The following is a 21,726-nucleotide window of genomic DNA, read 5'->3' as shown; positions in this document are numbered from 1 at the left end:
TTGAGTTTTGTTTTGTTTTGTTTTGAGACAGAGTCTTGTTCTATTGCCCAGGCTAGAGGGCAGTGGCATGGTCTTGACTCACTTCAATTTCCACCTCCCAGGTTCAAGGGATTCTCGTGCCTCAGCCTCCAGAGTAGCTGGGATTACAGGCCCGTGCCACCATGCCCAGCTATTCTTTTTGTATTTTTAGTAGAGACAGGGTTTCGCCATGTTGGCCAGGCTGGTCTCTAACTCCTGGCCTCAAGTGATCTGCCCGCCTCAGCCTCCCAAAATGCTGGGATTGCAAGTGTGAGCCACCACTCCTGGCTTTTGGGGTTCTTTTTGAGACAGGGTCTCACTCTGTCACCCAGGCTGGAGTGCAATGGCACAATCACAGCTTGTTGCAAGCATAACCTCCTGGGCTCAAGTGATCCTTCCACCTTGGCCTCCTGAGTAGCTGGAACTACAGTCATACACCACCATGCCCAGCTAATTATTATTATTTTTTTTGGTAGAGGGAGGGTGGGGAGTGGGGTGGGGGGAATGGGGGTGGGGGTGGGGGATATTCTCACTGTGTTGCCCAAACTGGTCTTGAATTCCTGGACTCAAGCGATCCTCCTACCTCGGCCTCCCCAAGTGCTGGGATTACAGGCATGAGCCACCACACCCAGCCCCATGTCTGGTTTTAAACTAAGCTTAGTAGTTTGTTATAGAGCACAGAGCATTAACACATAGATAATCTAACTCATGAACATAGATACGAAACCCTTGAACAAAAAGATTAACAACTAGAGCCCAACAATTCATGAAAATAATAACTACATCACAAACAAAATATACCTGAGGAATAGAAGATTAGTTTAATATGGGACCATCATTGATAATGAACAACAATAACAGAATAAGGAAGAAAATCTCATGATTACCTCAATAAATACAGAGAAATCTGGTCACACTCGCTATCCATTCATGATTACAACTCTTCAATACTATGACTGCAAACATCATATTTAATGGTGAATTATCCAAAGCTTTCTGAGTTAAGCAATTAGTTATCTCCACTTCTATTCGCTATTTTACTATGTTCACTATTTTTCACTATTTTCACTATTTTACTGGCAGTCCTCACTAGTAAAGAAGGTAAGAAGTAAGACTCAGAAAAAAATTAAACTGATTTTGTTGCAGACAACTTAAATGTGTTTATAGAAAATCCAAAGAACCTATGTAAAAATTAGACTTAAGTAAGTCAAGTTAGGCCACACACAGGGGCTCACACCTGTAATCCTAGCACTTTGGGAGGGCGAGATGGGAGGATTGCTTGAGCCCATGAGTTCGAGACCAGCCTGGGCAACACAGCGAGACCCTGTCTCTATTTAAATAAAAATTAAAAAATTAAAGAGTAAGTCAGGTTAGAAAGGTTCCTGGGTAGACAACCAGCATATGACAAATAATTGTATTTTTACCTACCAGCATCAAACACAAAATGAAACTTTTAAAAGGCCCTATTGATTAGGAGAAAATGAAGGACTTGGGAGAGCCTCACTGACAAATAGAGCAAGTTTACAGGATTTAAGTCCTGCAGAACCACCACTGAGGTGACTTGGAGAGATACCTCTGTAAATACATCACAAATACCAAATACCTGCAAGAGAGGACACCTCTACTTGCCAGGATTCCTTATCCAGGTGTCAAAGAATGAATATTCTTAATATCTTTGTGTAGCCTGAGAATATATGTAGGGTTTTTTTTTAACCATTTAGACATAAGTTGGGGTGCATACTATGGATTCTTCAACACCTTGCTTTTTTTTACTTACCAGTCATATATCTGGAGAGAAATCCATTTTAGCAAAAAATATATCTACTATATTCTTTCTTTTTAATTTTTTTTTCTTTTTTTGAGACGGAGTCTTCACTCTGTTGCCCAGGCTGGAGTGTAGTGGCGCGATCTCGGCTCACTGCAAGCTCCGCCTCCCGGGTTCAAGCCATTCTTCTGCCTCAGTTTCCCGAGTAGCTGGGACTACAGGCGCCCACCACCATGCCCGGCTAATTGTTTGTATTTTTAGTAGAGATAGGGTTTCACCGTGTTAGCCAGGATGGTCTCTATCTCCTGACCTCGTGATCCTCCCGCCTCAGCCTCCCAAAGTGCTGGGATTACAGGCGTGAGCCGATGCACCCAGCCTCTTTTTAATTTTTTAAACTTGCAGAAGGGTTGCAAGAATAGTGCTCCTTAGTGGGCCTTCACTCAGATTCACCAACTGCTGGCATGTGGGTGCGCTGGCTTTATAGTATGTGCTTTATCAGTCCCCTTCCTTCCCGTCCTCCAGTCCCTATGTGTTTCCTGAACCGTTTGAAAATAGGTTGCATGTATCATGCCCCTGTGTCCCGAAAAACTTCAGTGTGTATTTTCTAAGAACAAGGGCATCCCCTTGCCTAAACACAGTACAATCTTATCAAATTCAGAAGATTCAACATTAATAGAAAAAACTATCTGCATGTTATCCATATTCAAATTTCATCAATTGTTCCCATAATGTTCTTTTATGGCAATTTTTTTTTTCTGATCCGGTATTCAGTCCGGATAGATCTAGCTCCGAATAGAAGTGGAAGTCCTCGCTCCCCGGGGTGAGGAAATTCCCTCAGGGCTCCTAGGTGTGGTGTAGTCGCTGGGAAGGCGAAATGAGTGCCCAGAGCAGGCAGGGTTGCCATAGTGTCCACTAACTCAGTGGCGGTAAATCTTTTGTGCACATGTAAGTGTGTGTGTGTGTGTGTGTGTGTGTGTGTGTAATATATATATACACAAGAGAAACTGAGTGATGGAACAAGGAAGAGAGGTTATATGTGTAGTTCATTCTCTGGAGCCTAATCTTTCTAAAACATTTCAGACAACCCAGTAACAGTGTCTCATGGCAACATGCTAGAATCTTGAAGGTGAATGGAAAGGATTATGATGTATGGAAAATCCAAGTTGGAGTGGTGCCTGATACAGGTGAAAATCAGTTTGCAGCTACTGGAAGAGAGAGGAGCATATCAATTGTTTAAAACAAAAAGCCAGCGTTAACAAGCTCAGAGAAATGAAGTTGAAAGGAATAGATGTAGCTCCTGAATAGAAGCGAAAGTCCAACGTGGTTCCATTAAAATGACTTCTCAGCGTTCTCTCCCTGCAGATGACTTCGGTATCTACTACGTCCTGTGAGCCTTGATCTACTACAGCTTTCTAGATAAGCCCAGTGGTGGGAAAGTCAAGCTCAAAGGAGTCAGGGGACACACGCTGCATTCAGGAGGGTTCTCCCAGGTGTGACCCATGAGAGGTCCCCTGAAAGAAAGGAAGATTGGACCTAATATCTTGGCAATAAATACATGTCCTTCCTAAAGGGTGACAGTCTAGGACCTCCTGTGGTATCAGTGAGTAAAAGTGAAAATGACCATTCTTATAACGGTGAACACTTTTCAAACTGGCATAACTGTACTTAAAAGTATGTATGAGGTAAGGTCACTGTCTCATGGAGCCCCAACTTTAGATACAATATATGGAAAGAAAAATCCGAGAGGACATAGATACCAGGCTGCCTGGCACAATACAAAAAATTATAAGAGGAAGCTCTGTGCAGGGAGAGGAGGTCCCCTTCGGAACCCTCAGTGTTCTGTCTGTGCAGGCAGGTCTGGCCAATTCACATGAACACTCTAATCCTGTAGCTTACTGGGAAGGACATCCTAGACCAGTCACTTAAAAAAAATTTTAAAGTTGTCATTTATTAATGAACCTGTGTCAAGTACCTTGCATGATACCTGCATAATCCTCACAACCATCCTATAAGGCAGATGATATTATTCCTATTTTATAGATGAGAAACAGACATAGAATCCCAGATCCTATAATTAGTAAATGGCATAGTTGGGATTTAAACTAAGATCTATATTTTTACAAAGTCTGTGCTCTTTCTCCTCTCCGTGTATGTGTGTGTGTGTGTGTTTATATGTATATAGCACATACATATGTGTATATATATATACACATATACACATATGTGTGCTCTTAAGATATATATATTCATGCTCTTAATGTGTATATATTATGCCTTCAATATATATGCCATACATACATATATACACAAATATATACATATATACATCACATATATATAGACAATCTTAATATATATAAATCCAAATATCTTAATGGATAGATATGTTGGGAGAGAGGGAGGGAGGTAAACAGATAGGTGGATATTCCTTTTTTTACATACCACCACACACCCCATGAGTAAATGACTAAATCATTTAAACCTGACATCTCATCTGTAAAATGGGATGTAAAATTAATTGTTCCTACCTTATACAATTGTTGAAAGATTTAATGGGAAAATGCATGTTAAGTACTTAAATAGTGCCAGGCTCACTACCTGATAGCTATTGTTTTATTAACTATTAATAATAATAATAATTTAATTACTTGCCCAGCAAGTTGTCAGTTGTCTTGCTTTAGTTTTAGAAAGAAATTTTTATCTGTCTTATTTGGCTTCAGGTACTTGTTCACAGTTCTGGTCTAAGTAATGTAATTTTGTTTTTAATTTAATTTAATTTAATTTATGTAATAGAGACAAGATCTCACTATGTTACCCTGGCTGGTCTCAAACTCCAGGCCTCAAGCAATCCTCCCACCTCAGCCTCCCAAAGGGCTGGGATTACAGGTGTGAGCCACTATGCTCCGCCCATAATACAATTTTAGACTCCAAGATCCAATACTTCCTGTCCTTGGTAGGGAATGTGTTTGGAGGAAGTCTTATTAAGAACTCTTCTTTATTTCATAATATTAAGAGAGGCTTATTGTCATTTGTACATATTTGTTCTCTCAAAACCCTTTCTTCCCATGTGGCACCAACACAGTGCAGAGTGCACAGATTACTATGATACCCTTCCAGTTAAGGAGGCTGATGGGAACCAGCCCCATTTTCAGGGCGTCACTGGCTTGCAGAACTTGGGCAACACATGCTACGTGAATGCCATCTTACAGTGTCTCTGCAGCATCTTGCCGCTGGTGGAATACTTTCTCTCCGGGAAGTATATCACCGCTCTTCAAAAGTAAGACCATTTGCATTCCCTGGAGCCCAGCCCCCACCCCCACTTCCCCACAGGTGAGGTTAGAGAAGGAACTCTGGAATCCCTATTAAGAGATAAACAAGTCAGTAGAAGTTGTAGCTTCCCAGATAACACGCTAGAGTAAGTAAAAGTGGGAAGGGCAACCAAGAAATGAATGCAGCTCCTTTTTTTTTTAATTTTTTTATTTTTTTATTGTCGTTGTTGAGACAGGGTGTCGTTCTGTGGCCCAGGCTGGAGTGCAGTGGTGCGATCTTGGCTCCCTGCAACCTCTGTTCCTCGGGTTCAAGCAACTCTCCTGCCTCAGCCTCCTGAGCAGCTGGGATTACAGGCACGCGCCACCGTGCCTGGCTAATTTTTTTTGTATTTTTGTATTTTTTTTGTATTTTTAGTAGAGACGGGGTTTCACCATGTTGGCCAGGCTGGTCTCGAGCTCCTGACCTCAAGTGATCCACCCCTCCCAACCTACCACCTCGGCCCCCCAAAGTGCTGGAATTACAGGTGTGAGCCACTGAGCCAGGCCTCCTTTTTTTTTTTTTAGACAGAGTCTTGTTCTGTCACCCAAGCTGGGGTGAAGTAGTCGTATGATCACAGCTCACTGCAGCCTCAACCTTCTGGGGGCTCAAGCTATCCTCCTGCACTGGCCTCCCAAAGTGCTGGGGTTACAGGCATGAGACACCACGCTCTTCCATTTTGAGACTAATTTCCCAGGCTTGGGTGATTAGGTGCCTTCTTTTCATTAAATCAGCCAGAAACATATCCCTTTCTTCTTCCAAGCGATTGCAGTGAAGTTGCCACTGCTTTTGCCTACCTGATGACAGACATGTGGCTGGGAGACTCAGACTGTGTCTCACCAGAAATATTCCAGTCAGCTCTTGGCAACCTCTACCCAGCATTTATGAAAAAGACGCAACAAGATGCTCAGGAATTCTTGATTTATGTCCTAAATGAACTTCATGAAGCTCTAAAAAAGGTAAGTAGAATTAATGACCTTGAAATGGGATAGTCCTGCACCTTTATCAGCAACTTCCATTTTTCATTCTTTTACTTGTTCAATTAATATTGTCTGCTTTGTGCCAAGCACTGTGCTACGTGTCCCATGGAGAACATCCAAGTTAGTATTTGAATGTGTAGCTGTATTTACCAAACTTACTTGTCATCAGAATCATCGGGGAAGATTTTACAACAGAGATTTTAAGGCACGTACTCCAAGGGTAATGAATTAGAATGTCTTTTGGGAAAGCTTACTTGGCATTTCCAGTGGTCAGCCAGGTGTGGGAAACACTAATCTACTTTTCTTTGTAAATAAAGGCTGAATGGACTAGTTTTTAAAAGTGCAAAATATATTCCTCATGAGAAATAACATATAGAACTTTATAGCTTAAATTTTCTTGGGACCTACAAATCCATGAAAATATTAAGCTTGATATTAGATTAAGCAACAGATCTATGCACTACAAAGTTTCATCCTCATACCAAACATGCCTAACCCGAGTTCATCACCGAATTAGGACATACATTTCATTAAACATGAAATCATCAGTTACTCTAGAGGTTTTGCCTTTATTTACAAAACTCACTGCCCTTAGCCTTGGTCTGAGACCCACATTCTCTGAAAATGTGTCCTTGACTTTACGCAACGTCCTTCTGCTAATGTTACCTCACTGCAACTCTAATACCCAGGGAATGGTTAGCATAAAGATTGCAAACTATAGCTATTAATTGTTCTCATTGGCAGACCTCAGTTCCGTTTTTCATTTAGAGTAATAAAAAAGTACTCATGGCCAGGCGCTGTGGTTCACGTCTATAATCCTAGCACTTTGGGAGGCCGAGGTGGGTGGATCACTTGAGGTCAGGAGTTCGAGATCATCCTGGCTAACACAGTGAAACCCCGTCTCTACTAAAAATACAAAAATTAGCTAGGCGTGGTGGCAGGTGCCTGTAGTCCCAGCTACTCGGGAGGCTGAGGCACAAGAATCGCTTAAACTCAGGAGGCGGAGGTTGCAGTGAGCCGAGATCGTGCCACTGCACTCCAGCCTGGGCAAAAGAGCAAGACTCCGTCTCCAAAAAAAAAAAAAAAAAAAAAAAACAGCCAAAAGGAAAAAAGAAGAAAAAACGTATTCATGGCAGCACTTTTTTAAGAAAAGAGGTGAGTGGGCAGTAAAAATCACTTGTGTCCTCTTCTACAGCCAATCTGAAACAAATAGCATTCGGTTTCCCAAGATCAAAGTAGGAATTAGGGGAATTAAGTTACTGTCAGGGTGGAAAACTTTGGCAGCAGAGTGTGATGAAAGGAGCAAGCAAAAGTGGAATGGTGAGCACAGCCCCAAATTAGAGCCAGCTGTAGAGCTAACGCATCTTCAAAATGTATATTCCACTGAGGCTCTTAAATCACTGAAAATTCAGGGTGTGCCGCAGAAATGCTGTTGCTGAGTATGAGCTGGATCCAAACCAGGCCACAAAGCTAGTTCTACCAGGCTGCCTTAGGAATTTAATATTTGATCTCTTATCCTTTTTTTTTTTTTTTAAATTAACCCTGTAGAGACAGGGTTTTGTTATGTTGCCCAATCTGATCTCAAACTCCTGATCTCAAGTGATACTCCCACCTCAGCCTCCCAAAGCACTATGATTACAGATGTTAGCCACCATGCCTGGCCAGGATTTGCTCTTTTAAAAAAGTGTTTTCTAGAAGTTAAAGGAGTAAAGGCTGCAGAATGTAACCTGAAGGGACTGGAGACAGGAAAGATTGGATTTCTTAATATTTTACTTTTAGATCTGCTTGAGTGAACTAACGCTAATTTAGCTTACTTACCCTCTTCCTAGGAAAAACTAGCTCCCAAGGCTGGTAGCTTATGGGGCCATGGGTATATGTTTTACCAGAGTTAGAGTGTCATCATTCCTCTGTTTCACCTAAAGGGAAAATATCTGAATTATCAGAAATCACACATGATATATATACTTTCAAGGATATCTTATTCTATTGTCTGAATCCAAAACTAAGTGGTTTCTGGTAGCAATGTCTCATTCTGATAGAAAAAAAATAAGTCATTTTATTGAAAACTTTTTCTTTTTTTTGGGACACATGGTCTCACTCTGTCACCCAGGCTGGAGTGCAGTAGTGCTAACACGGCTCACTGCAGTCTCGAACTCCTAGGCTCAACTGATCCTCCAACCTCAACCTCCCGAGGCACCACAGATGTGTGCCCCAACGCCTAGCTAAATTTTTGGTTTTTTTGTAGAGATGGGATCTCACCATGTTGCCACAGTCTTTTTTATATAACCAATAATTAATTTGGGTGAAATTTGCTCCTTGATTCAGTACCACTACCCCCGGAGAAGATCATATGAGAAAGGATCTACTCAGAGATGCTGCAGGATGTGGATTAACACTGAGACATCCGTCATCACCCAGCTGTTTGAAGGGCAGCTCAATTATAGCATCGTATGTTTAAACTGTGAGAAATGCACCTACAAGAACGAAGTCTTCACTGTCCTCTCACTCCCCATTCCATCCGAATATGAATGCTCCCTTCAGGTAGGAATGCAGTATTCCTGGACACTTTGTCTTGCTATACTCTCAGCCCTGGATTTTCTCGGGGCTGTTTCCTACATTTGTTTAGTATGAGAGACGGCTTTATAACTTTAATTTTAAAAGAAATAGGCTGGGCGCAGTGGCTCATGCCTGTAATCCCAGCACTTTTGGAGGCCAAGGCAGGAAAATCACCTGAGGTCAGGAGTTCGAGACCAGCCTGGCCAACACGGTGAAACCCTGTCTCTACTAAAAATACAAAAATTAGTTGGACATGGTGGCGGGCACCTGTAATCCCGGCTGCTTGGGAGACTGAGCCATGAGAATCACTTGAACCGGGGAGGCGGAGGTTGTAGTGAACCAAGATTGCACTACTGCCTGGGTGACAGAGTGAGTCTCCGTCTCAAGTAAGTAAATAAATAAATAAAAGAAAGAGGAAGTCCGTGATGACAGTATTTTTTTTATAGGGACATACTGGCCAAAAGCTCCTAGGAATTCAATCATATTTTTAAAAGTACTCAACGAAATAGCCTGATTGTAAAACTGGAAATATAGTGGGGTTTATTCAGTCTATTGAGGTAGATTTGTGCATAAAAGAAATTTATAATTTCTTGCAAAAAGTTTATGACCCTCCCTTACCCCAGAGGTCTGTAAGGCCCAGATTGGGAACTAGATATAAAACATTCTAGAGTCTTAGTCTTGAGCTCTTATATTTTGGACTAAAGCTGTGAAGTGTTTTGGAAAGAGAGAATGGAATCTAGTGCGTTGGTTTACCTCTCAAATTTTCTTCACCACAATGCCAAAAGTTAATCTGTAACTAGGGATGTGGGCATGGGATAGTTGGCAGTAGAAGACAGCCAGCAATAAGGAGCAAACAAGGGGCGGACAGCAATAAGTTTTCTTGCAGAATTACGCAAATTTACATTTTTTCTTCCTAAATTATGAAAGCACATTTTATTGCTAAAAGTTTTACCTACCAGAATTGGAGAATAGAATCCTATTACTTATTCAGCACTGGGCTTTGTTTCTCAGCTCAAACTGCTAAAGATTGTTGGAAAGAAATTCCAAACACTCTAAATAAGGTGCTAGTGGGTCCTCTGCAAACAAAATCTGTGCTCATCTTCTTCTTCCAGTTAATGGTTTGCAGAACCAAGGAGCTGGCCACACTGAGGATCTCTCCTATGGATATGGGGTCTAATTTATCCCTGTTCTGCTATCTTTATTATGGGCCACCCCCAAACCCTGAGAGTCATTTATGTCACCAGATCATTTTAGCAATGAGATGAATAGCATAAAGCAGCTGCCTGATTTCACTGGTGAAAATTGCAAAGTCGCTGGGCATGAAGGCTCAAGCCTGTAATCCCAGCACTTTGGGAGGCCAAGGCGGGCGGATCACGAGGTGAAGAGATCGAGATCATCCCGGCCAACATGGTGAAACGCCATCTCTACGAAAAATACAGAAATTAGCTGGGTGTGGTGGCACGCACCTGTAGTCTCGGCTACTTGGAGGCTGAGGCAGGAGAATCGCTTGAACCCAGGAGGTGGAGGTTGCAATGAGCTGAGATCACATCACTGCACTCCAGCCTGGCAACAGAGCAAGACTCCGTCTCAAAAAAAAAAAAAAAAAAAAATTGCAAAATCAGTATTGTTCTGAAAAAACCAGAAAAGTTAAAATGCTGATTTATAGGCTGGGTGTGGTGGCTTACGCCTGTAATCTCAGCACTTTGTGAGGCCAAGGTAGGCAGATCATCCTGTTTCTACTAAAAATATAAAGATTAGCTGGGCTTGGTGGTGCGCACTTGTAGTCCCAGCTCCTCAGGAGGCTGAGGCAGGAGAATCACTTGAACTGGGAGGTGGAGGTTGCAGTGAGCCGAGATCATGCCACTGCACTCCAGCCTGTGTGGCAGAGCGAGACTCCATCTCAAAAAAAAAACAAAAAAAAACTGATTTATAGATTATAAGTGAGGTAGGCACTCAAATCCATCTCAGTAACAAGAAAGAAACACCTTCTAGGTGGATTTTACAGTTATCTGGCTGCAGCTAGTGAGACTGTTACCTTCTGGATTTGTTGACTTTGAGAAAAGCACTGAGAACTACATTTCCACAGCATTTGCAAAGTTCCAATAGAAACAGAGAGTGCAGGTTGCAGTTGATCCAATTTGGTCACCAAATCCTTTTTTTCCTTAACAGGACTGTCTGCAAAGTTTTTTTCAACAAGACGCACTGACCTGGAACAACGAAATTCACTGCTCCTTTTGTGAAACCAAGCAAGAAACTGCTGTGAGGGCCAATATTTCCAAAGCACCAAAAATAATTATTTTTCACCTAAAAAGGTATGGATTTTTACATTTTGTGGGCACATATTTTCGAACAGCCTTATAGAGATGTAATTCACATGCCAATAATTCACCCATTTTGAGTATACAATTCAATATTTGGTATATTACATTATTGTTTTTAAATTGTGATAAAATATATACAGCATAACATAAAACTTTGCCATTTTAGCAATTCTAATCATACAATTCATTGGCATTAATTATTCACAATGTTGTGCAACAGTCATCACTATTTCTAAAACTTCTTCATCACCCAAACAGAAACTCTGTAATCTTGAGTAACTCCACATTCCTGCTCCCCCTAGTCCCCGGTAAGATACTTCAGTGAAGGTCTGTTAAGGTCTTTGACGTATTTTAAAAATTGGGTTGTTGGTTTTCTTTTCCTTTTCTTTCTTTCTTTCTTTCTTTTTTTTTTTTTTTTTTGAGACAGAGTCTCACTCTGTTGCCAGGCTGGAGTGCAGTGATGTGATCTCAGCTCGCTGCAACCTCCACCTCCCAGGTTCAAGCAATTCTCCTGCCTCAGCCTCCCAAGTAGCTGGGACTACAGGTGCACACCACTGCACCCAGCTAATTTTTTTTTTTTGTATTTTTAGTAAACATGGGGTTTCACCATGTTGGCCATGATGGTCTGATCTCTTTTTTTTTTTTTTTTTTTGAGACGGAGTCTCGCTCTTTCACCCAGGCTGGAGTGCAGTGGCGCGATCTCGGCTCACTGCAGGCTCCGGCCCCCAGGGTTCACGCCATTCTCCTGCCTCAGCCTCCCGCATAGCTGGGACTACAGGCACCCGCCGCCTCGCCCGGCTAATTTTTTGTATTTTTACTAGAGACGGGGTTTCACCGTGTTAGCCAGGATGGTCTCGATCTCCTGACCTCGTGATCCGCCTAACTCGGCCTCCCAAAGTGCTGGGATTACAGGCGTGAGCCACCGCGCCCAGCCAATGGTCTGATCTCTTGACCTCGTGATCCACCCACCTCGGTCTCCCAAAGTTTTGGGATTACAGGCGTGAGCCACCACACCCAGCCAGGTTGTTGGTTTTCTAATTGTTGAGTTTTAAGACTTCCCTTCCCTTCCCTTCCCTTCCCTTCCCTTCCCTTCCCTTCCCTTCCCTTCCCTTCCCTTCCCTCCCCTCCTCTCCCCTCTTTTCTTCAGTCTCTGGCTTTGTCACCCAGGCTGGAGTGCAGTGGTGAAATCTCAGTTCTTGCAGCCTCCGCTTCCCTGGTTCAAGCCATTCTCCTGCCTCAGCCTCCAGAGTAGCTGGGACTACAGGCACCCGCCACCACGCCCAGCTAATTCTTATTTTTTTTGGTAGAGACAGGTTTTCACCATGTTGCCCAGGCTGGTCTCGAACTCCTGAGCTCAGGTGATCTGCCCACCTCGGTCTCCCAAAGTGCTTGGATTATAGGCATGAGCCACTGTGCCTGGCCAAATTTCTTGTATATTTTCAATAGGAGTTCTTTACCAGATGTGTCTTTTTTTTTTTTTTTTTTTTTTTTTTTTTTAGTCCATGGCTTGTTTTTTATTCTCTTGACAGTATTTTGTAGAGCAGAAAATTTTGACTTTAATGGAGTCCAGCTTATCAATTCTTTTGTAAAGCAGGCCTTTGGTGTTGTAGCTAAAAAGTCATTGCCAAACACAAGATTATCTAGATTTTCTCTAGTGTTATCTTCCAGGAGTTTTGTAGTTTTCTGTTTTACATTTTGGTCTGTGATCCATTTAGAGTTAATTTTTGTGAAGGGTGTAAGGTTTGTGTGTGGATTCTTCTTTTTTTTTTTTTATCATGTAGATATCCAGTTGTCCCAGCACCATTTGTTGAAAAAGTTATCTTTTCTCCATTGTATTACCTTTGTTCCTTTGTCAATGCTCAGTTGATTATATCTTTGTGGGTCCATTTCTGAGCTCTCTTGTCTATACCATTATTTTTCTTTTTTTTTTTTTAACCAATACCACATTGTCTTGATTATTCTGGTTTTAAAATAAGTTTTGAAGTTTGGTAATGTCAGTCCAATTATGTTTTCCTTCAGTATAGTTTGGGCTACTCTGGATCTTTTACCTCACCCCATAAACTTTAGAATCATTTTGTCAATATCCACAAAATAAGTTGCTGGGATTTTGATTGGGATTGCATTGCATTTACAGATCAAGTTGGGAAGAACTGACATATTGACAATATTGAAGCTTCTTATCCATGAATATAGAATATATCTCTCTATTTAGGTTCTTCTTGGATTTCTTTCATGATAATTTACTAGTTTTCCTTCTATAGGTCTTGTACATATTTTGTTAATTTTATAACTAAGTATTTCATTTTTGAGGGTGCTAATGTGAATGGTATTGTGTTTTTTTTTAATTCATTTTAAATTAAATTAAATTTTTTTTTTTTGAGATGGAGTCTTGCTCTGTTGCCCAGGCTGGAATGCAGTGGCACGATCTCGGCTCACTGCAGTCTCTGCCTCCCAGGTTCAAGTGATTCTCCAGTCTCAGCCTCCTGAGTAGCTGGGATTATAGGCATGCACCACCATACCCAACTAGTTTTTGCATTTTCAGTAGAGACAGGGTTTCGTCATGTTGGCCAGGCTGGTCTTGAACTCCTGACCTCAGGTGATCCACCCGCCTTGGCCTCCCAAAGTGCTGGGATTACAGGCGTGAGCCACCATGCCCAGCCATGTTTTTAATTTCGAATTCCATTTGTTCAAAGCTGATGTGTAATATACTTTTTGTATATTAATCTTGTATCCTACAATCTTGCTATAATTGTTTATTATTTCCAAGAGGTTTTTTTGTTGATTCCTTCAGATTTTCAACATATACAATCATGTCATCTGTAGACAAAGACAGTTTTATTTCTTACTTCCCTGTCTCTATACCTGTTATTTTCTTGTCTTTCTTATTGCATTAGCTAGGACTTCTAATACAATGTTGAAAAGTAGTGGTGAGGGGACATCCTTGCCTTGCTCCTGACTGTAGTGGGAAAGCTTCTAGTTACTCACCATTAAGTATGATGTTACTGTAGATTCTTTGTAGACATTCTTTATTAAGTTGAAGAAGTTCTCCTCTATTCTTAGTTTACTGAGAGTTTTTATCATGATGGGTATTGGATTTTGTCAGACACTTTTTCTGTGTCTGTTTATTTGATTGTGTGTGTGTTTTTTTTCCTTTAACCTAATTATGTGATAGATTTCATTAATTTTTCCAATGTAGGACCAGCTTTGCATACCTGGGATAAAGGTGTGTAGCTAGGACCATGCCCAGCTAAATTTTAAAATTTTTTTGTAGAGTTGATGTCTCACTATGTTGCCTAGGCTGGTCTTGAACTCCTGGGCTCAAGAGATTATCCCATCTTGGCTTCCCAAAGTGCTGGAATTACAGGCGTGAGCCACTGTGCCCAGCCCATTTTGAAATTTCTTTCAAGATATCTTCTTTGACTTGTGTTATTTAGAAGTGTGTTGTTTAATCTCCATGTATTTGGGGATTTCCTAATTATCTTTCTGTTATTTCTTTCTAGTTTAATTCCATTGTGGTCTGAGAGCAGAGATTGTATGATTTCTATTATTTTAAATTTGTTAAAGTGTGTTTTAACAAGCACACCTTAGGCCAGAAGGTCTAACTTATTCTTATTTAGCCTAGCTAGAGGCTTGGTGAATGTTCCATGTGAGCTTGAGAATAATATATATTCTGCTGTTGTTGGGTGAAAGAGTCTACAGATGTCAATTACATCTATGGACAGATGGTGTCGTTGAGTTTAACTATGTCCTTACTAATTTTTTGCCTGCTGGATCTGTCCATTTCTGACAGAGGTGTGTTGATATCTCCAACTATAAAAGTGATTCATCTATTTCTCCTTGCACTTCTATCAGTTTTTCCTGTGTGTGTGTGTGTGTGTGTGTGTGTGTGTGAGACAGAGTTTCGCTCTGTTGCCCAGGCTGGAGTGCAGTGGTGCAGTCTCAGCTCACTGCAAACTCTGCCTCCTGGGTTTAAGCAATTCTTGTGTCTCAGCCTCGAGTAGCTGGGATTACAGGTGCGTGCCACCACACCTGGCTGGTTTTTGTATTTTTAGTAGAGACAGGGTTTAGCCATGTTGGCCAGGCTGGGTTGAACTCCTGACTTCAAGTGGCCCGCCCACCTCGGCCTCCCAACGTGCTGGGATTTACAGGCATGAGCCACGGTGCCCAGCCAGTTTTTCCTCATATATTTTGACCCTTTGTTGTTAGGTGCATATACGTTAATAATTTCTATGTCTTCTTGAAAAATTGATCCCTTTATCATTATGTATGGCCCTTTTTATCCTCAATCACTTTCTTTGCTTTGAAGACTGCTCTGTCTGAAATTAATATAGCTACTCCCACTTTCTTAGTGATAGGATGGTGTATTTTCCTCTGTTTACTTTTAGGCTCTATGTGTCTTTATATTTCAAGTATGTTTCTTGTACACAGTATGTAGTTGAATTTTGTTTTTGATTCACAGATTAAAACAATCTGTGTTTTAATTAATGTATACAGACCATTGACATTCAAAGTGATGGTTGATGCTGTTGGGTTAAATATCTGTTGTATTTGTTACTGCTTTCTATTTGTTGCCTTTGTTCTTTGTGTTCCTGTTTTTATCTACCACTCTTTTCCTGCTTTTTGTGGTTTTAACTGAGTATCTTATATGACTCCATTTTCTCTCCTTTATTACCACATCAGTTATACTTTTTAAAACATTTGTTAGTGGTTGCCCTAGAGTTTGCTATATACATTTACAACTAATCCAGGTCCACTTTCAAATAACACCATACTGCTTTCCTTGTATCACTGCTGTCATTCATTTTACTTATATATAAAGATACACAAGAATATATATGATATATACATAAGCATACATAAATTGAATATATTATACCTATTATTGTTTTGAATAAACTGTTATGTTAGGTCAATTAATAATAAGAAAAATAAAAGTTTTCATTTTACCCTCACTTATTCCTTCTTCAGTGCTCTTTATGTAGATCCAAGTGTTTGACCTATATCATTTTCCTTCTCTGTAAAGGATTTCTTTTAACATTTCTTTTTTTTGAGATGGAGTCTCACTCTGTTGTCCAGCCTGGAGGGCAGTGGCATGATCTCGGCTCACTGCAATCTCTGCCTCCCAGGTTCAAGCGATTCTCCTGCCTCAGCCTTCCGAGTAGCTGGGACTACAGGCCCACACCACCATGCCAGGCTAATTTTGTATTTTTGGTAGAGACGGGGTTTCACCATGTTGGCCAGGGTGGTTTTGAACTCCTGACCTCAAGTGATCCACCTGCCTTGGCCTCCCAAAGTAGCTGGGATTACAGGCATGAGCCACCGTGCCCGACCTCTTTTAACATTCTTGCAAGGCAGGTCTACTGGCAAAAAATTCCCTTAATTTTTCTTTGTCCAGTGAAGTATTTATTTCCCTTCACGTTTGAAGGTTAATTTACAGGGTACAGAATTCTAGGCTGGTGGGTTTTTTCCTTTTAACACTTTCAATATTTTTTTCCACTTTCTTCTTGTTTTCATGGTTTCTGAGAAGTTAGATGTAATTCTTATGTTTGCTCCTCTATAGATGTGTTTCTTCCCCCCCACTCTGGCTTCTTTTAGGATTTTTTTCTTTATCTTTGATATTCTGCAGTTTGAAAATGAAATGCTTAGGTGTCATTTTTCTGGTATTTATCTTTCTTGGTGTTCTCTGAGCTTCCTGAATCTGTGGTTTGGTGTATGGCATTAATTTGGGAAAATTCTCAGTCATTATTGTTTCAAATATTTTTTCTGTTCTTTTCTCTTTCTTTTGGTATTGCCATTACACAGATGTTACATCTTTGTAGTTGTCCCACAGTCCCTGGATATTGTTGTGTTTTTTTTTTTTTTTTAGTCTATTTTCTTTGTTTCTATTTTTTTTTTTAGGGGGCATGGTGGGGGCAGCGGGAGGGGCTCTTACTTTGTTGCCCAGGCTGGTCTCGAACTCCTGGGCTCAAGCGATGACTCCCATCTTGGCCTCCCAAAGCGCTGAGATACAGGCGTGAGCCACTGAGCCCGGCCAGTCTTTTTTCTTTCTTCTTTTCAGTTTTAAAGGTTTCTACTGAGGTTCCTCAAGCTCAGATTCTTTCTTCAGCTGTGTCCAGTCTACTAATGAGCCCATCAGAGGCATTCTTTACATGTTAGAAGATGCAGTTTTTTCCTCTAGTAGTTAAAAAAAAGAAAAGAAACTAACCACTATACTGACAAGGATACCTCTAGCATTTCTTTTGGTTCATTCGTTCATTCTTAGGATTTCCAAGTCTCTGCTTACATTGACCGTCTGTTCTTGCACGCTGTCTACTTTATTCGTTAGAACCCTTAGTGTGTTCATCAGTTTTAAATTCTTAGTCTGATAATTCCCACACCCCTGCTCTATCTGGTTCTGATGCTCACTGTCTCTTCAAACTGTGTTTTTTGCCTTTTCGTATGCCTTGTAATTTTTTCCTGATAGCCAGATATGATGAACTGGGTAAGAGAAACTGACATAAATAGACCTTAATGATGGGGTGGTAAGGCGGAGGGGGAGGGGAAGCATTCCATAATCCTATGAGTGGGTCTCAGTCTTTTAATGAACTTAAGCCTCCAGACTACGAACTTCACAAGTGCTCCTCAGTCCCTCCACACCCCCTTTGGTGGAACAGGATGGTTAGAGTGGGCTGGAGTTGGCTGTTTTCCTTCCCCCAGGTTAGTTAAGCTCTGATAAGACCCCAGCAGGTTAGGCTCTGGTTAATGAGTTTCTCCTGTGGGCAGGCGTTACAAACAGGGTGCTCTAGCCTGTTTCAGAATGGTTTCTTTCCCTTCTTCCTGCCAGAAGCATGAGATTTGTCTCTAATATTTACTGTGAGAGTGTGGTTGGGCTCCTGGAAGGAAAATTCACAAAGTGTGGGCCCCCCGTGACTGGATTCTTTGGAGTTTTTAACTCTCAGACTCTGCACTGAGCCTCTAGCAATTCATCAATTACAGTTCAGGTTTTCCTACGCAGACCTGTTCCCTCAGAGGTTTCTGCTCGGCAGTTTTGGCTCTGGTAAGTCTGTGATTCTCTATGTTTGCTGGTCTGTTTTTCCAATTTTGGGGGCAGTGGTTTTTCCTGTGACCTCACTGCTCTTTCAGCTCTAAGAAGAGCTGTTTATTTTCCTTTCGGTTAATTCTTTCCTTCCTGAGGGAAGGAAAATAACCAAAAGCTTTATTTAGCTTTTAACTTGTTAGGACAGAATGGTGACTTCCAAATTTCCTTATGTGTTGAACTGAAAACTAGACGTCTCTCATCCTTGCTTTTGGTGTTCAAATTGTTCAAGATTGGCCAGTGGGAGCCCCTTCAAGTCAGCTCCTGGGGCCCCATTAGTTTATTAGGGTATGCTTACATAAAATGTATCATTTTTAGGTGCACAGTTCTATGAATTCTGACAAATGCATGCAGTCATGTAACCATTACAACCAACATATAAATAATTTCCATCACCCCAAAAAGTTCTCTCATGCTCCTTTCTAATCATTCTCCTCCCCAACCCTAAGCCTATAGAAATTGCTGATCTGATTTCCATCCGTGTAATTTTGTGTTTTCCAGAACGTGCTATGTCATACTGTATGTAGCTTTTAGAGTTTTTCTTTCACTTAGCATGATTCTTTTGATTTGTGTTGTTGCGTGCATCACTAGTTCCTTTTTTATTGCTGTGTGCTATTCCTTTTTGTGAGTGTACCACAGTTGCTTATGTCTCCACCAGTTGATGGACGTTTCGGTTGTTTACAGTTTTGAGTAGTTAGGAATACAGCTTCTACAAACACTAGCAGATAGCTTGTCATGTGGGCCTAAGGCTTCATTTCTCTTGGGATGATACCTAGGTATAGAATTGCTGGATCACATGGCATTCCCTTAGCTTTTTAAAAACAGGGTATCTTGCTTTCTGGCACAAGAATGTCTCAGTCTCGGTAATTTCCTGGCCTCAGACTTCCATCAGCCATTTTTCCAAAATGAATATAATTATTTTTTTAAAAGCTTCTGAATAACTCTGATGTGAGCCCAGATTTACAAAGTTAGGATCCATGTAACAATACAGAATGTGAAAGATTTTCACAAAATATTCTTATTAAAACATTAAAAAAAAAACCCTCAGAGCTTGAAAACAGGACATTGCCAAGACTACCTGTGCTGAAAACAAGATAAGGAAAAGCTGAGCCAGCTTGGTTAGAATAAATAGGCTCAGCTGGAGCAAAAGCCTCAGGAATTATCAATGGGGTTCCCCTTCCCCCAATGGTGAGCCTTGGTTATCCCTTTCTTTTTGCCCTACTAGATTCAGTTTAGCTTGAATCTTTGCTATCTCACTCCCTGATTAAAATTCCAGTCTCATTTTGGTGAGGCTTGTGGATGCGGTATTTAAATAGATAAGAAAAAAGTAATTTATAAGTCTGTACCAAATAATCTTTCCAGGAAATTACTTTTTTTTTATTTTTTATTTTTGGAATGGAGTCTCGCTCTGTCGCCCAGGCTGGAGTGCAGTGGTGCGATCTCAGCTCACTGTAACCTTCGCCTCCCAGGTTCAAGCAATTCTCCTGCCTCAGCCTCCCGAGTAGCTGGGATTACAGGCATCCACTACCATACCCAGCTAATTTTTTTGCATTTTTAGTAGAGACAAGGTTTCACCATGTTGGCCAAGCTGGTTCTAACTCCTGACCTCAAGTGATCCACCCGCCTCAACCTCCCAAAGTGCTAGGATTACAGGCATGAGCCACCTTGCCAGGCCAGAAATTCCTTTTTTTTAGAGACAGGGTCTCACTCTGTCACCCAGGCTGGAGTGCAGTGGCACGATCACGACTCACTGCAGCCTCAGCCTCCCTATGCTCAGGTGATCCTCCTACCTTAGCCTCCTGAGTAGCTGGGACTACAGGTGAGAATTCTATGTAGAGACGGGGTTTTGCCATGTTACTCAGGCTGGTCTCAAACTCCTAGCCTCAAGGGATATGCCCACCTTGGCCTCCCAAAGTGTGGGATTACAGGCATGAGCCACTGTGCCCAGTCAAGAAATTACTTTTAAAATCCTTGGAATTTGTTGTGTAGACAAATGAGTGGTTCACAAGCTTACTTTGTATTTCACACATTTATTATCCCTGCAGGGTACACACATTCAGGGTACAACGAAAAGGAAGCTGAGAACGGATATTCATTACCCACTCACTAACTTGGACCTCGCTCCTTATATTTGCTCAATTTGCCGGAAATATCCTAAATACAGCCTCTGTGCAGTGGTGGTGAGTAAAAACAAACTGTTAAAAGTAACCCAATTTTAAAGAAAACTCTAGAATTATCTGCTTGAATCCCTATTTCTCATGTCTCTCCCTGACTTATGCCCTACTTTCAAAAAATATAGACCAGGAAACTCTCCACTTTGACCTAGACAAGCAGAGGAACAAAGAAAGAAGATATACTGTTCACTGCCTCTTTATTTTCTCTCCACTCAGTGGCAATTTCAGATCTAAGATCTAAGGATACTGCAAATTGTGCTCCTAAAAGCAGCAGCAGAAGTTGGTTCCAATAGCTTAAAATTGTTTTTGAGACAGAGCCTTGTTCTGTTGCCCAGGCTGGAGTGCCATCAGTGGTGCAATCACAGCTCGCTGCAGCCTCCAACTCAACTGATCCTCCCCAAGTAGCTGAGACTACAGGCATGTGCCACCAATTTTTTTCTTTTTTTTTTTTTTTTAAGTAGAGATGAGGTTTCACTCTGCTGCCGATGCTGGTCTTGAACTCCTGGGCTCAAGGGACCCTCCCACTCTGGCCCCTTAAAGTACCGGGATTACAAGCATCAGCCACCATGCCCAGCCTCTGATAGCTTTATGTTGAATAACCATGAACCACTTTGTGGCCAAGCCCCAAAACAGTAGGTACATACTAGCCACAAGATTCAATTCCTGTATGCAGCCAGGCCTAGAAAAACTCTGGGGTCCCTATGGTTCTAAGTCAACTATGATCAATGAAGATTTCCTGAAGGAAAGAAAGCATGGAGTATAATTTAGACCAAATCACGGGAACTCATATCAACCATCCCCAAGTAGCAAGCCATTCTGTGGGTTTCTGTTCTGGATCGCGGTGTTAACGATCTGTCTCAGAACATACTCATATTTCAAATTGTACCTGGAGGTCCAGTTGTGTCACATCAAATGGTTGAGACTCCCACTGGAGCCCAGTAGGATTCACCAGAGTCCACCGAAGTCTAATTTGCCTCTTCAGCTTATTGTTGAATTAATGTATTCTAAGATGTGAATCCCACTGGTCTTCCTCATTAGCGGCTCTCAGAACCATACCTCCACACTTTAACAAAACTATCAGTTCTGTATTTTGTGTTTTCACTTCGAGTCTCGACATTCTCCTTTCCAATTTATCCTGCTCCCAAACATGGTTTTTCTTCTCTCACTTCCTTGCCTGGGAATCTAAAGTGGCATCCTCTTCTCTGTTATATCAAATGCAGACTCTAATGTAGATTCCCAAACAGTGCAGGAACTGCCTGCCTTATATTTTACTATTTTTATTTCTCATATAGATGTTTCTGCTTTAAGAAAATCCAAATGACAAAAATCTGAATTGAACATAAAAATTATAATTATTGCTGAGCTCAGTGGCTCCCTCTTGTATTAATAATTCCAGCAATTGTGGAGGCTGAGGTGGAAGGATCGCTTGGGGCCAGGAGTTAGAGACTATAGTGAGCTGTGATTGCTCCTCTGCACTCCAACCTGGGTGACAGGGCAAGACTCCATCTCTTAAAAAAAAAAAAAAAAAGGT

General features: G+C 41.3%; 1 protein-coding gene across 1 annotated transcript in view; it reads left to right on the top strand.

The window, feature by feature from the left end:
- The first annotated feature begins 2,975 nt into the window (after positions 1 to 2,975).
- The window catches only part of USP50 (ubiquitin specific peptidase 50), a 46,173-nt gene continuing 27,422 nt past the window's right edge, over positions 2,976 to 21,726 (top strand). Inside the window, 6 exon segments of the mRNA XM_054452420.1 lie at positions 2,976 to 3,170; positions 4,866 to 5,060; positions 5,853 to 6,048; positions 8,395 to 8,610; positions 10,795 to 10,942; positions 20,074 to 20,201. Of these exon segments, the coding sequence (XP_054308395.1) occupies positions 3,118 to 3,170; positions 4,866 to 5,060; positions 5,853 to 6,048; positions 8,395 to 8,610; positions 10,795 to 10,942; positions 20,074 to 20,201 (936 nt within the window). The 5' untranslated portion in view covers positions 2,976 to 3,117.

The sequence above is a fragment of the Pongo pygmaeus genome, chromosome 16, assembly GCF_028885625.2.
Source record: "Pongo pygmaeus isolate AG05252 chromosome 16, NHGRI_mPonPyg2-v2.0_pri, whole genome shotgun sequence".
Taxonomy (NCBI): domain Eukaryota; kingdom Metazoa; phylum Chordata; class Mammalia; order Primates; family Hominidae; genus Pongo; species Pongo pygmaeus.
The sequence above is the reverse complement of the archived record's forward strand: the minus strand, read 5'-3'. Positions and strand labels throughout refer to the sequence as shown.